This window comes from Zophobas morio, unplaced genomic scaffold, assembly GCF_036711695.1.
Source record: "Zophobas morio isolate AGI-343-1 ecotype UQ-CSIRO unplaced genomic scaffold, CSIRO_AGI_Zmor_V1 ptg000030l, whole genome shotgun sequence".
NCBI classification, from domain to species: Eukaryota; Metazoa; Arthropoda; class Insecta; order Coleoptera; family Tenebrionidae; genus Zophobas; species Zophobas morio.
The window spans coordinates 3,707,202-3,722,811 of record NW_026972135.1 but is presented as its reverse complement, the minus strand read 5'-3'; the positions used below and the strand labels follow the sequence as shown (position 1 = coordinate 3,722,811).

The following is a 15,610-nucleotide window of genomic DNA, read 5'->3' as shown; positions in this document are numbered from 1 at the left end:
GGAAAGACGAAGGACGAATGGGACGAAGGACCAAGGCGCCAAAGACGAAGGACGAAAAGGACGAAGGGCGACGGACGGAGAGGACGAAGGACGAACGACGAAGGACGAACAACGAAAGACGAAGGACAAAAAGGACGAAGGATGAAAGATGAAAGACGAAGGACTAAGGACTAAGGACGAAAACGACGAGAGTGACGAAGAGGACGAAAAGGGCGGAGGACGAGAAGGATGAAGGACGAAGGACGAAGAACGAAGAGGACGAAGGATGAAGGATGAAGGACGAAAAACGGAGGACGAAAAGGACGAAGGACGAAAGATGAATGACGAAGGACGAAGGACGAAAAGGACGAAGGACGAAAAGGACGAAGGACGAAAAGGACGAAGGACGAAAAGGACGAAGGACGAAAAGGACGAAGGACGAAAAGGACGAAGCACGAAGGATGAAAAGGACGAAGGATGAAAAGGACGAAGGACGAAAAGAACGAAGGACGAAAAGAACGAAGGACGAAAAGGACGAAGGACAGAGAACGAAGGACTGAAGACGAAGGACGAAGGACCAAGGAACAAAGACGAAAAGGGCGAAAAGGACGAAAAGGACGAAAAAACGAAAGAGACGAAAAGGATGAAAAGGATGAAAAGGATGAAAAGGATGAAAAGGATGAAAAGGATGAAAAGGATGAAAAGGATGAAAAGGATAAAAAGGACAAAAAAGATAAAAGGGATAAAAAGGTTCCAAAAAATTTAAGGATTCTAAAAATATAAAGGATCTAAAGAATCTAAATCATCTAAGGGATCTAAGAGGTCCAAAGTATCTAAACGATCTAGAGAATACAGAGGGTCTAAAGAATCTAAAGCATCTAAGGGTTCTAAAAGATCTAAAGGATCTAAAGGCTCTAAAGGATTTAAAAATTCTAGATTTATAGATGCTAATGTTCAAAAATTTCTAAAGGATCTGAAGCATTCAAAGGGTCTAAAGGATCCAAAAGATCTGAGAGGTCTAAAGGATCTAAAGGATCTAAATGATCTAAAGGTTCTAAAGGACCTAATGTATCTAAAAGATAAAGGGTCGACAATATCAAAAGGATCAAAGTTATCAACAGGATCAAAATGATCTATAGGACCTACATTATACAAAGAATTTAAAAGAACCAAAAGATCTAAAATTTCTAAAGGATGAAAATGTTCTAAATGATCTAAAGAATAAAAAGGATGAAAAGGATGAAGAAGATGAAGAGGTTGGAGGATGAAGCAGACGAGGAGGACGAAAAAGATAAAAGAATAACGAGGATGAAAATGTTGAAAAGGACGAAAAGACGAAAATGATGAAAAGAATAAAAATGATGAAAAGGATAAAAAGGATCCAAAGAATCGCAACGATCAAAAGGATCGAAAAGATCGAAAGGACCAAAAGGATCTAGAATATCTAAAGGATCTAAAGGATCTAAAGGATCTAAAGGATCTAAAGGATCTAAAGGAGCTAAGGGATCTAAAGGATCTAAAGGATCTAAAGGATCTAAAGGATCTGAAGGATCTAAAGGATATAAAGGATTTAAAGGATGTAAAGGAGCTAAAGGATCTAAAGGATCTAAAGAATCTAAGGGATTTAGAGGATCTAAAGGATCTGAAGGATCTAAAGGATCTAAAGGATCTAAAGAATCTAAGGGATCTAGAGGATCTAAAGGATCTAAAGGATCTAAAGGATCTAAAGGATCTAAGGGATCTAAAGGATCTAAAGGATCTAAAGGATCTAAAGGATCTAAAGGATCTAAGGGATCTAAAGGATCTAAAGGATCTAAAGGATCTAAAGGATCTAAAGAATCTAAAGAATAAAAAGAATCAAAAGGATCAAAAGGATCAAAATTGTGAAGAGGATCAAAAGCATCAATAGGATCAAAAGGATTAAAAGTATAAAAATTCTCAAAAGAATCAAAATGACCAAAAGGATGAAAAGGATCTAAAGGATCAAACAATTATATTTATGTACATGACCAAAAGGATTCAGAGAATCTAGATTCTCGAGATTCTATATATATATATATTAGTGATTCTAAACCTACTAGGTAATGATCTAAAGATTGTGGAGATTCTAGAGATTTTAAAGATGCCGAAGATTCCAAATATAAGAAAAATCAAAGAATAAAAATTATCTTATTAATTGTGAAGGTGTTAAAAATGCTACAAATCCATCAAATTTAAAGGCACCACAGCGAATCTGAAGATATCGAAAAATCCGAAGAGATCAAAGTTTAGAAGAATCCAAAATTTCTAAAGTTTCTAAATATTTTGAACAATTTGAAGACTGGTAAAGTTGTTAAGACACCAAGGATTAGTTAAGGTTCCAAAGAACTCCAAAAATAGATAGGTTAGAAAAATTACAGAAATTTCAAAAATCTCGGAGACTTGTATCAAAATTAACATTGAAACAGTGAATAAGCATCACTTTATTGAAGATAATTTTCGCAAAAATCAGCTTGCGGTTACATTTTTAATCCAGTCGATATAATAATACGTCCTTGTATATCCCGAAGGATCAGTATTTTCACACCCATTTGCACTCATAAAACTGGAAATACCAACAATGGTCGGAGTGCCCCACAGAGTTTGGTGGTCAATTAGCGGACTTCCTGTGTCACCCTTTAATTGTATAATACTGTCTGTTTAGTAACATAATTAACAAAAAGAAAAAAAAAAAGAACTCACAATACAAATACCTTCGTTGTAATTTCCAGCAGCACATATCATGGTTTCAGTAATCTGATTACCGTAAACCGTTCTACATTCCTCATTTGACAAACTTGTCAGAACAACATTCTGAAGGACATTTGAAAGTTGTGCATCAGCTAGAAAAAAAAAATACACATTGAAAAAGTTATTATTTTTGTTAAATACGAACTGTCACTAGTTTGGCCCCATCCAGTTGAAATAACGAGTTCACTCTCTTGTGTCGCCCTTATGGGCAAATTGATTGGTCTGATATAATCTAAATTAAGAAAATAAATCAATCAAGTGATAAAATTTACAAAAACTACACTCACCAGTGTATTGTATGGGCATTCGAAATTTGATGAGCCCGATGTCGTTTGTGATAGTATTAGGATTAAAATCCGGGTGGATAATGTATTCAGAAGTGGCGACAGTCTCTCGGCTAGGATCTTCACCTTCTAGCTTAGCAGAGCCCAGTTGAATTGTGAACAGGATGGCACTAAATTTATCAAAATGAGAATTTTTGCCACTTTTTAGACAGGATAATACTTGTAAACGCAGTGCCCGGAAGTGAGGACCCACTCCTGGTTGTAAAGCGTTCCTCCGCAGAAGAACTTGCTGTCTTCGGTTTGTACATATATGTATTGCCACAATGTACGGAAATTTGCCAGTTAGTGTATTAACACCGCCCACGATTCTGCCTTTTTAAGGATTAGTTATAAGTTATAAATTATCATTATTTGTTTTTGTTTTATACCCTTATCAGTGGACAAAGTTGAAGCGGTCTGAAATGGCTTAGTTATAAAATATTCTGTATAAAATTAAAAAAAAAGGTTACCTTGATGGTGAGCACGCTCAAGAAGTGTAAAAGCAGCAACAAAACGTTTGAAGTCGAATTCATTTTTCTAGAAAATGCTGGGTTTGGTGTCGAATTGTGGAGATTATTGTCAACGCAGTAAAAAAATAATTAAGAGATCAAAAAGTTATAGGCTGTTAATCCGACACTATATAGAAGTAAATAGCTACAGATTCAGATAATTCGTTAAAATTGCCATTTCATCTTGAAACGTTAGTCAAGAAATTAACAATTTGATTCATGTAAGTATGAATATAGGAATGGACTAATGATGGTTTGACACTTTAAATTTTTTGTATACTTTTGTAAACATAAATGGGCTAACTATTGTGTTGCGGTACAAAAATTTTGTAGATTCTAAGATTCCGAAGAATCCGAAGATTTCCAAGATTTGAAGAGTCTGAAGATCCAAAGGATTCCGTGAGCTCTGAAGATTCTGGGGATTCTGGTAATTTTGGAAATTCTGAGAATTCTGAGGATTATATTTATTGAGATTTTTATGTATCTGAGAAATTCTGGATATTCGACGAATTCTGGGAATTTTTGGGATTCGGAAGATTCGGAGGATTGTTAAAGTGTTGAGGATTAAAAACTGAACAGTAAAAATTCTTAAGATTCAGAGGATTTTGAAGATTCTGAAGGTTATGAAAATTCTAAACAATTTGAGGATTCCGAAAATTCTAAAGATTCTGAATACTCTGGAGTGTCTTGGGATTTTTGGTATTCTGTGAATTCTCGTGATTTTGGGATTTCCGGTCATTTTAGCGATTCTGGAAATCTACGGATTCTGGGATTTCTGGAAATTCTGGGGATTTTGGAGATTCTGCGGATTCTGGGGAATTTGGAAACTCTGGGGCTTCTGGAAATTTTGTATATTTTGAGGATTCCGGGGATCATGAGGATTATGACGATTCTGAACCTTTTGAACATTCTGTGGATTCTAACGATTTTGGAGTTCTTGGGGTTTCTGGGGATTTGAGCATTATGTAGGGGAATTCCGGAGGTTTTTTGGATTTTGCGAATTTTGAAGATTCTGGGGATTCCAAGGATTCTGGAGGTTCTGAAGATTCTGAACATTTTGAATATTCTACGTATTTTAGGATTTCTGGAGTTTCTGAGAGTTCTGGGGCTTTTGGGGTTTATAAGGATTCTGAGTATCCTGAGGATTTTGAACATTTTGAACACTCTGAAAGTTCGGAAGAATTTGGGGATGCTAGAAATGCTCTGAGTTCTGATGATTTTGGCGATTCTGAGGTTTTTGACGATTCTGGGAAATTTAGGCATTTTGGTGATTCTGGGAATCTACGGATTTTGAGGAAGATTTTGAAGATTCTGTGGATTCTGGGGATTATGCAAATTTTGAGGATTCTGGGAATTTCGCATATTCTAGGGATTCTGGTAATTCTTTGTTGGCTGGAGATTCCAAAAATATAGCGTATTTGGGGTCACAGAGCAATATTTTCGAAAAATTCCGATTAAAATTCGAATTTTTTAGAATTTTTAAAAATTGCGATATATCAATTGGTAATTCTGGAAAAACGGTTAGAGTTATCGAAGAAATGAGGTCAGAAGTAATTTTTGTGACCTGAAATCTACCAGTATGTATTCAGTTAAATTTCGAAAATCGTTGAAAATGGGTAGAAATTTGTATAACATTGTAGAAAATTTCATGGTGTTTGGAGAATTCGAAAGATTCAGAGAATTCTGAGTGTTCTGAAGATTATGAACAATTTGAAGATTCCGCAATATGTGAAAATTCCGAGGATTCTGGGGATTGTGTGATTTCTGGGGATTGTGTGATTTCTGGTGATTCTGCAAATGCGATTCTGGGAATCTACAGATTTTGGGATTTCTGGGGATTGTGAAGACTTTGGGAATTCTGGAACTCCTGGAGAACCTGTGGATTTTAGAGATGCTGAGGATTCTGAGGATTGTGGAGATTCTGAGGATTCTGGAAAAGTTGCAGCGTCTGCAAATCTAGGGATTCCGGGAATTCTGAGGTTTATGGGGATTTTGAGTATTCTGAGGATTCTGAGCATTTTGAAACTCTAAAAATTCGTGGGAATCTCTGGATTCTATGGATTTTGGAATTCCTGGGGTTGCTGAAGAGTTTTTGGAATTATGAGGATTCAGAAGATTCGAAGGATTCGCAGGATTTGGAGGATTCGGTAAATTCGGAGCATTTTGACAATTTTCTGGGGATTCTGGGAATTCTGGAAGTTCTAAATATTGGGCTTCTTGGGATTACAGAGGTTCTATGATTTCAGGACACCTTGGTGGTTCTGGGAATCTATGTATCTGGGATTTTTGTATTTCTGAAGATTTTGCGAATTCTGAGGATTTTGGAATTTTTTATATTCTGTAATTTCTGCAAGATTGTTGAGATCCCCCCAGGGATTCTGGAAATTCTGGAGTATTTTATGAACATTTTGAACACTTTGACTATTCTAGGGATTCTGGGAATTCTTGGGATTCGGTGGATTTTAAGAATTCTGTGAATTACATTCTGAACCTTCCTAACATTTTGAACATTCTGAGACTTTTAATGATTCTGATGATTTGGAAACTTTTGAATATTCACAGTGATCGGAAATTCCCGAAAAGTCGAATAATTTCTGAAAATTCAGGTGTTCCTGGAGATTTTTAAAGAATTCTGCTGCTTCTGAAGACTCTGGAAATTCTGGAGTTTCTGAAAATCTATGGATTTTGGAGATTCTGATCATTCTGGAGATTCAGAAGATTCTGAACATTTTAAACATTTTGAACATTATGGGGATTCTGGTGATTCTGGGAATTCTACGAATTTTGGGGTTCCAGGGGTTTCTGGGGACTCTGGAAATTCTTGGTATTCGGAAGATTTGTAAGATTCGGAAGTTTCTGAGAATTCTAACTATTATATTCTGAACACTTTGAACATTCTAAGGATTCTGAACGTTCTGAACAATTTGAAGATTTCGTGAGATTCGAAAATTCCGAGGATTCCGAAGATTTTCTGAGAATTCTGTGAATTCTGATGATTCTGCTAATTTTGGAAATTTACAGATCTTGGGTTTTTTAGGATTTCTGGGGATTGTGAAGATTCTGGGAATTCTGGAGATTTTGGAGAATCTGTGGATTTTGGAGATTCTGAACATTTTGAAAATTCGGGGGAATCTGGGAATTCTAGAAATGCTCTGAGTTCTTGTGATTTTGGGGCTGTTGGGGTTCCTGGGGATTGTGCGAATTCTTTGTTTCTGGGAATTTTTGGGATTCTGGGGATTTGGGGAATTCAGAAGATTCCAAAAATTCGAAAGATTCGGAGAATTTAGAGGATTCGAAAGATTCGGAAGAGTTGGAGTATTCTGAGTATTTTGGTGACTCTGGGGATTCTGAAAGTTCTAAATAATCTGGGGCTTCTTGGGGTCCTGGTGATTCTGTGAATTCTGGGTATTTTGATGATTCTGGGAATCTGCGGTTTCTGGGATTTTTGGTTTTCTGAAGATTTTGAAGATTCTGTGCATTCTGAGGACTATGGGACTTCTGGGGTTTCTGGAAATTCTGGAATTTTGGAGATTCTATGGTTTTTGGAGATTCTCAAGATTCTAAGAATTCTCGAGATTCTGAAGCTTCGGGAATATTCTGAGGATTCTGAATATTGCGAACATTTTGAACTCTGGGAATTCTGGGCATTTTACTGATTCTGAGATTCTACGGATTTGTAGATTTCTGGAGTTCCTGGGTGCTTTGAGGAATTTTGCGGATTCTGAGGAGTCTGGAAATTCTGGTGATTTGGAGAATTTGTGGATTTTGAAGATTCTGAGGATTCTGAAGATTGTGGAGATTCTGAGGATTGTGGGAATATTGCAAATTCTGTGGAATCTGGGGATTCTGGGAATTCTTAGGGTTTATGGGGTTTTTGAGTATCCTGAGGATTCTGAATATTTTGAACACTCTGGGATTGCTGGGGTTCCTGGGGATTGTGGGAATTGTTAGTTTCTAAGAATTTTTAGGATTCTAATGATTCGGGGAATTCAGAAGATCCGAGGGATTTGGAGAATTTGGAGGATTCGGAGGATTCCAAAGATTCGGAAAATCCGAAAGATTCTGAGGATTTTGATGATATTTTTGAGGATTCTGAAAATTTTGGAAGTGCTGAATATTCTGGGGCTTCTTGAGATTCTGTGAATTCTGGGCATTTTGGTGACTCTGGGAATCTACGGATTACGTGAATTCTAAGGTTTCTTGAAATTCTGGGGTTTTGAAGATTCTGCAATTTCTGGGGATTCACGAGGTTTTGGTAATTTTGCGGGGTCTGGAGTTTCCAGGATTCTGAGATTTCGGAGGATTTTGAACATTTTTAACACTCTGAACATTCTGGGAATTTCTGGGGCCCGGAAATTTTCAGGATTCTGAGGATTACGTTCGCTCTTAACATTTTAAACATTTTGAGGATTCTAAAGATTTGGAAGGTTTTGAAGATGTTGAAGAATTTAGGATAGGATACCGAATATTTTCTAAGGATTTTGGATTTTCTTGGTATTTTGTAAATTCTGGTGATTCTGGGAATTCTGGAAATGCCATGAGTTCTGGTGGTTCTCAACAACTTGAAGATTACGCGAGATTCAAAGATTTCGAGGATTCTGAAGATTTTCTAAGAATTCTGTGAATTCTAATGATTCTGTCAATTTTGAACATTTTAGCGATTCTGGAAATTTACAGATCTTGGGATTTCTAGAATTTCTTCTTCCTTTATGGGGATTCTGAACATTTTGAACTCTCTGAAAATTCGGGGGAATCTGGAATTCTAGAGATGCTCTGAGTTTTGATTTTGGGGTTCCTGGGGATTGTGCGAATTCTTGGCTTCTGGAAAGTTTTGAGATTCTGAGGATTCGAGGAATTCAGAAGATTCCGAAGATTCGAAAAATTCGGAGAATTTGGAGGATTCGAGAATTCGGAAGAGTTGGAGTATTCTCAGTATTTTGGTGATTCTGGGGATTCTGAAAGTTCTAAATAATCTGGGGCTTCTTGGGGTTCTGGCGATTCTGTGATTTCTGGGTATTTTGATGATTCTGGGATTTTTGGGTTTTTGAAGATTTTGAAGATTCTGCGCATTCTGAGACTTCTGGGGTTTCTGGAAATTCTGGGATTTTGGAGATTCTGTGGTTTTTGGAGATTCTCGAGACTCTAAGAATTCTCAAGATTCTGGACCTTCTGGAGTATTCCAGAGATTCTGGGGATTCTGAGGATTCTGAACATTGTGAAAATTTTGAACTCTGCGAATTCTGGGCATTTTAGTGATTCTGGGAATTTACTATCTATCTATTCTGACGAGTCTGGAAGTTCTGGAGTTCTGGAGAATTTGTGGATTTTGAAGAAGGAATCTGGGTAGTCTAGAGATAATGATTCTACGAATTTTGGGACTGCTGGGAATTGTGGGATATGCTAGTTTCTAAGAATTTTTAGGATTTTGAGGATTCTGATAATTCTGGAAGTGTTGAATATTCTGGGGCTTCTTGAGATTCTGTGAATTCTGGGCATTTTGGTGAATCTGGGAATCTACGTATTACGGGAATTCTAAGGTTTCTGGAAATTCTGGGGTATTGGAGATTCTGCGGTTTCTGGGGATTTACGAGATTTTGGTAATTTTGCGGGCTCTGGAGTTTCCAGGATTCTGTGTTTTAGGAGGATTTTGAACATTTTGAACATTTTTAACACTCTGAACATTCTGGGAATTTTAGAGATCCTGAAGAGTTCACGGAATCTATGGATTCTGGGAATTTTTGGGACTCTGAGGATTACATTCGCTCTTAACATTTTGAACATTCTGAGGTTTCTGAAGATTCGGAAGATTTTGAAGATGTTACCGAATATTTTCAGAGGATTCTGGATTTTCTTGGCATTCTGTAAATTTTGGTGGTTTTGGGAATTTTGGGTATTTCGACACTTCTGGGAGTCTACTGATTTTGCGGTTTTTGGGCTAATTGAGGATTCTGAAGACTTTGTGGATTTTGAGAACTCTAAAAATTCTGGAGTTTTTGGAAAATCTTGGGATTTGTGCATTCTGGGGATTTCGGCGATTTTTTGGATTCTATGGATTTGGGATTTCTCAAGATCTTGAAGATTCTGTAGACACTCGGAATTCTGAGATTTCCGGAAATTCTGCGATTTTGGAGATCTTGCGCTTTCTGGGGATTTCCGAGATTCCGGGAATTGTTGAGATTCTGAGACTTCTGGAAATTTTGCAGTTTCTCACGATTTCAGAGCTTCTGGAGATTCGGAGGATTTTGAACATTTTGAACATTTTCAACACTCTGAGGGGAATTTTCGGAACTCGGGGGATTTTCAGGATTCTGGGGATTACATTCGCTCTTAACATTTTGAACATGTTGAGGATTCTGAGGATTCTGAAGATTCAGAAACCTTTGAAGGTTCTGACCAATTTGAATATTTAATGGGTGATCCGAAAATCCCTAGGAAACCGAATATTTTCAGAGGATTCTGAATTTTCTTGGCATCCTGTCAATTCTGGTGGTTCTGGCAATTTTGGGTATTTAACACTTCTGGGAATCTAACCGAATTTGGGATTTCTGTGGTACTTGGGTATTCTGAAGATTTTGGAGATTTTGCGCTTTCTGGGGATTCCCGAGGTTCCGGGAATTGTTGAGATTCTGAGACTTCTGGAAATTTTGCAGTTTCTCACGACTTCAGAGTTGCTGGAGATTCGGAGGATTTTGAACATTTAGAACATTTTAAACACTTTGAACATTCTGGGTATTTTGTGGATTCTGACGATTCAACGGGAATTCTGGGAATTTTCGGATCTCGGAGGATTTTCAGGATTCTGGGCGTTACATTCGCTTTTAACATTTTGAACATTATGAGGATTCTGAGGATTCTGAAGATTCGGAAGGGTTTGAAGATTTTGACCAATTTGAATATTTAAAGGGTGATCCGAAAATCCCTAGGATAGCGAATATTTTCAGAGAATTCTGAATTTTCTTGGCATCCTGTCAATTCTGGTGGTTCTGGCAATTTTGGGTATTTAACACTTCTGGGAATCTACCGAATTTGGGATTTCGTGGTTCTTGGGAATTCTGAAGATTTTGCAGATTCTGGGGCAATTCTGGAGTTTTCGGAGAATCTGGAGATTTGAGCATTCTGGGGATTCCGGAGATTTTTTGGAATCTGCGAATTTTGCAGTTTCTGGGGATTCCAATGATTCTGGAGATTCTGAAGAGTCTGAACATTTTGAATATTTAACGTCTTTTAGGATTTTTGGACTTTCTGGGAATTCTGGGGCTTTTGGGATTTATAAGGATTCTGAGTATCCGAGGATTTTGAACATTTTGAACATTTTTCATTTTGAAGAATCTGTGGATTCCGAGGACTCTGGGAATTTTGAGGTTTCTGGCAATAATGGGATTTTGGAGATCCTGCGGTTTTTGGGGATTTCCAATATTCTGGGAATTTTTGAGATTGTGAAGCTTCTAGGAATATTGCAGTTTCCAACTGACGATTTCAGAATTTCTGGGGATTAGGAAGATTTCGAACAATTTGAATATTTTCAAAAATTTTCAACATTTTCAACACTCTGAACATTCTGTGAATTTTGGGATTTCTGAAGATTGGGAGGATTCTGAAAATTCGGAAGTTTTGAACGTTCTGAACAATTTGAAGCTTTCGAGTGATCCGAAAATCCCTAGGATACCGAACATTTTCTCAGAGGATTCTGGATTTTCTTGGTATTTTGTAAACTCTGGTGATTTTGGGAACTCTGGATATTTTATCATTTGTGAGAATCCGGCAAATTTGTGATTTCTGAGGTTCTTGGGAATTCTGAATATTCTCCGGATTCTGAGGACTGAGGGAAATCTGAGGTTTCTGGAGAATCTGGAGACTTTGAGGATTCTGGCAATTTTGTAGATTCTGAGGATTCCAGGGATTCTGGAGATTCTTAGGTGTCCGGGGATTCTGAAAATTCTGAACATTTTGGACATTATACGTATTTTGAGGTTCCTGGAGTTGCTGGAGATTCTGGGAATTCTGGGGCGTCTGGGGATTTTTGGGATTCGTAGGATTCGAAACACTCGGAGTATTCTGGGCGGATTCTGTAGATGCTGAGAATTTTTGGATTCTGGGGTTCTGGAAATTCAGACATTCCTGGAGATTCTTGGGAATTGGAGGATTCGGACATACGGAGGACTGTGAATATTGTGGCTTCTTGGGATTCTATGGATTCTGGTGATTCTGGTGTTTCTGGTGATTTCAGAGATAAAAAAAAATTTTTTTTTCAAAAATTCTAAATATTCTGAAAATGTAAAATATCCTGGAAGTTTGGTAATTTTGGCTATTCTGGAGACCAAAGAATCTGAAGAATGTAAATTCTTTAAAAACTTTTGAATGTGTTAAATATCTCAACGATTCTAAAGGTCCAAACGACCCTAAAGAGCTCAAAAATTATAGGATTCCAAAAATTTCAGTTTTCGAAAGTTCTGAAGGTTCTAAATATTGAAGAATCGGGAAACTCCAAAAATTTCAGGGTTGTCATGGCTTAAAATAAGATTTAACACTAGCAAAATTTGAATAAAAAATAGAAATTTGTAGTTTTCTATCTTTCGGGCAGTCTTTTCTGAAAAAGCGCCAACTTTTGATAATAAAACCATTAAAACTTTGAACAAACAGCATTTTATTCAAGATAATTTTCGTCAAAATTACGTATTAGTAACATTTTTAATCCAATCCATATAATCATACACCCTTGTATACCCCGACGGATCGGTACTTTCACACCCATTTCCACTAATAAAACTGGTGATACCAAAAAGGCGCGGAGCCCGCCACATACTCACGTAGTCAATCAATGGACCCCCAGTGTCACCCTTGAACAGCATAATCAGCACAAAAAAAATAACAAAAAAAAACTTACAATGCAAGCACCTTCGTTGTAATTTCCCGCAGCACATACCATGTGTTCAGCAATCTGATTACCAAAAGATTCTTTACAGTCCTCATTCGTCAACGCCGTCAGAAAAACATGCTGAAGCTTATTTGAAAGTTGCGGATCACCTAAAAATACAAAAAAACCACAAACTGAAACTATCGTTATTATTTTTTTTAAATACGTACTGTCGCTAGTTTGGCCCCATCCAATCGAAACCAGGAGTTCGCCTGGATTTACCCACCTGAACGGCAAATTGATGGGTTTGATGTAATCTAAATCAACGAAATTAATCAACCGATAAATTAAAAAAAAAAACAACGCACCAGTGTATTTTATTGGCATTCTTAGCTTGATCAGGGCTATGTCGTGCTCGATGGTGTCAGGATTAAACTCCGGGTGGATGATGTACTCAGAAGTGGCCAAGGACACTCGGTTCAAATCTTCACCTTCCAGCAGATCAGAACCGAGATGGATTGTAAAGAGGGCGGCGCTAAATTTATTAATATAAAAATTTTGGAAACATTCTCGACAGGATAATACTTTAAAGCGCAGTGACCGGAAGTGAGGATCCAGTCCTGGTTGTAGAGCGTTCCTCCGCAGAAGAATCTGCCTTCTGGGGTTTGGACATTGATTGCTGCAACGTAAGGGAACATGCCAACGATTGTGTCATTGCCGCCGACGATTCTGCCTTCTGAAAAAATTTGCATTATGAATAATTATTATTGTTGGGTTTTATACCATTGTCGGTGGGCCAAGCTGAAGCACCCTGAAACGGTTTAGTTATAGAAAGTTCGCCATAGAATTATAAATAATAGTTACCTTGGTGGCGTCCAAGAAGTACAAAATTACCAACAAAACGTTTACAGTCGAACTCATTTTCATAGAAACTACTTGTTGTTTGTTTGGTGCCTGGAATTAATAGTGCAAAATAGTGGAGATTATCAGCTAGGTATTAAGGAAATCATTAAGGGATTAAAAAGATATTACGCTTAATCCGACACGATATCAAGTGATAAAATTAACCTAATAAATATTAGAGGTAAGTAGCTAGACTTAGATAATTTCGTAAAATTCGTGACAACTCGAAAATTTGTCATTCAACAAAAATTCTTCTAGAATTTGGAAAAGTAGGTCCTCCATTTCCATCTGTCTCTCTGTTGTCTGTCGTCTAAATTTTCCTGTGTAAAATTCAGGTTTTTGTTTATCTTAGAAAATATATAGCTATGACCGTAATTATTTTTCCTCAACTTTTCTATAAAATTTTAGTAATGTCGAAAACTAATTCCTCGCCTCGCTCGTGATACATAAAATATTTAAATAATTAAATAGATGAAGAAATGAGAAATTCATGAAAATTCTTCCGAGATTATACCTCTGAAATTACTTTTGCCACACCACTGCAAAAACTGGGAAAACATTTTTCAAAAAATTAAAAAAAAATGTGAACGTACTCTGTTCGAATGGGGAGTAGGGAAAACGAAATAAACCCAGAAAAAATGTAATTATCTTGATTGACTTAGGAGAGTCTTGTCCAACTACGAATCGGAAGTCATTTTTGCTCTACCATTCTAGAAATATGAGAAAATATCATCCAAAAATTTTCAAAAAAAAAAGGTGAGCAGCTACAGTATATAGGAAATTTTTGGTAGAAGATAAATTTGAAACCATTGTAACGGTAGTTGTTGGAATTAGTGAAAACACTAAAAATTAATTTTCAAAAATTCCAAAAAAGTTGTAAAGAGCCATAATTATTTTCAAATTATCAGCCTGAAGACATCCTTGCTTTCAGAAAAATGCAAAAAAGTTTTCCAAAAAGTGTTAAAACTGGCTCTATTGGAATGGGAAATGCTTGGTTGAATATACATTTTAAGATATTGTGACTATAATAGTTCAAATGAGCGAGAAAAACTGGAAAATAATTTTCAAATAGATAAGTCCAAAACAAGTTGTAATGGATTAAATTTGAGAAATTTTCTTTAGCCATACCTCTTCTGAAAAATGTCTACATTTTTCAAAAAATATTCAAAAAAATCGAAAAAAGCACAAACGTGGTAAATTCTTCGCTTATTACAAATTTCAGGTTATTATTATTATCGTTGTTTCAATGGCTGAAAAAAAACAGAAAATAATTTTCAAAAAAATTCCAAAAAGTTGTAATAACAGTTTTAATTTAGATAATTATTTATTTTTCTCAGATTACAACTGTGCATTTTCGAAACATTTTTCAAAAAAATGTTGAAACTTCAAATTATTGTTGTAGTTAAAAAAAATAGAAAATAGTTTCCAAAAAAATCAAAAAAACATAAGTGTGTTCATTTATACAATTTTGCTCAGATTGCAAATTTTTATAGATCTTGACGTGCCGATTCCAAAAATATAGCGTATTTAAGGTTACGGAGGAATATTTTCGAAAAATTCGGAGCGAAATTCCAATTTTTTGAAATATTTAAAAATCGCTATTTTCAATGTAGGGTATTTTACAGATTCTGGAAATCTACCGATTTAGGGATTTCTGGGTTTCTTGAAGATTCTGAAGATTTTGCGGATTCTGAGGACTCTGGGAATTCTGGAATTTTTGCAGATTCTAGGGATTCTGGGGATTCTGATGTGTCTGGGATTTTGAACATTCTGAACATACTGAACATTTTGAACATTCTACGTATTTTCGGGTTCTTGGAGTTTTTGGGAATTCTGGGGATTCTTGGATTTATGGGGATTCTGAGTATCCTGAAGATTTTGAACATTTTGAACACTCTGATTTCTGGTGATTTTGGCGAGTATACGAATTTTGGGGTTCCAGGGGTTCCTGGGGATTCTATTGGTTTCTCAGAGTTTTGAGGATTTTGAGTATTCGGGGAATTTAAGAGATCTGACGAATTCGAAGAATTTGGACAATTCGGAGATTTCAAAGAATTCGCTTGATGATTTTCTGGGGATTTTGAGGATTCTGGGAATTCTAGAGGTTTTGGATATTCTGGAGCTTCTTGGGATTTTGGAGATCCTGTGAGTTCTGGGCATTTTAGTGACTCTAGGAATCTACGAATTTTGGGATTTTTGTGATTTCTCGACATTCTGAAGTTCCTGTAGATTCTGAGGACTCTGGGAATTCTGAGGTTTCTGGAAATTCTGGG

General features: G+C 36.5%; 2 protein-coding genes across 2 annotated transcripts in view; both read right to left on the bottom strand.

The window, feature by feature from the left end:
• Positions 1-3,604, bottom strand: part of LOC135137991 (fatty acid synthase-like) — a 37,782-nt gene extending 34,178 nt beyond the window's left edge. The window contains exons 1-7 of the mRNA XM_064067794.1: positions 3,542-3,604; positions 3,461-3,488; positions 3,036-3,404; positions 2,894-2,980; positions 2,701-2,840; positions 2,574-2,634; positions 1,406-1,738 (exon numbers count right to left, since the gene is read on the bottom strand). Coding sequence (XP_063923864.1) covers positions 1,406-1,738; positions 2,574-2,634; positions 2,701-2,840; positions 2,894-2,980; positions 3,036-3,404; positions 3,461-3,488; positions 3,542-3,604 — 1,081 coding nt within the window. The remainder of the gene's footprint in view (positions 1-1,405; positions 1,739-2,573; positions 2,635-2,700; positions 2,841-2,893; positions 2,981-3,035; positions 3,405-3,460; positions 3,489-3,541) is intronic.
• Positions 3,605-12,207: 8,603 nt separating this feature from the next.
• Positions 12,208-13,381, bottom strand: LOC135138918 (brachyurin-like). The gene is made up of 7 exons (XM_064068951.1): positions 13,299-13,381; positions 13,218-13,245; positions 13,020-13,170; positions 12,803-12,969; positions 12,665-12,751; positions 12,465-12,604; positions 12,208-12,417 (listed from the first exon to the last, which is right to left on the bottom strand). Exons 1-7 carry the CDS (start codon positions 13,359-13,361, stop codon positions 12,250-12,252), a joined length of 804 nt encoding a protein of 267 aa, XP_063925021.1. The 5' UTR covers positions 13,362-13,381; the 3' UTR covers positions 12,208-12,249.
• Positions 13,382-15,610: the final 2,229 nt, after the last annotated feature.

What these genes read in the sequence shown, in the direction of transcription:
- LOC135138918 (XM_064068951.1), bottom strand. Translation starts at nt 13,361, where the DNA reads ATGAAAATGAGTTCGACTGTAAACGTTTTGTTGGTAATTTTGTACTTC. An exon ending in ACTTCTTGGACGCCACCAAG is followed by an intron (nt 13,246 to 13,298) that starts GTAACTATTATT and finishes AAACCGTTTCAG; the next exon opens with GGTGCTTCAGCTTGGCCCAC. An exon ending in AGCTTGGCCCACCGACAATG is followed by an intron (nt 13,171 to 13,217) that starts GTATAAAACCCA and finishes AAATTTTTTCAG; the next exon opens with AAGGCAGAATCGTCGGCGGC.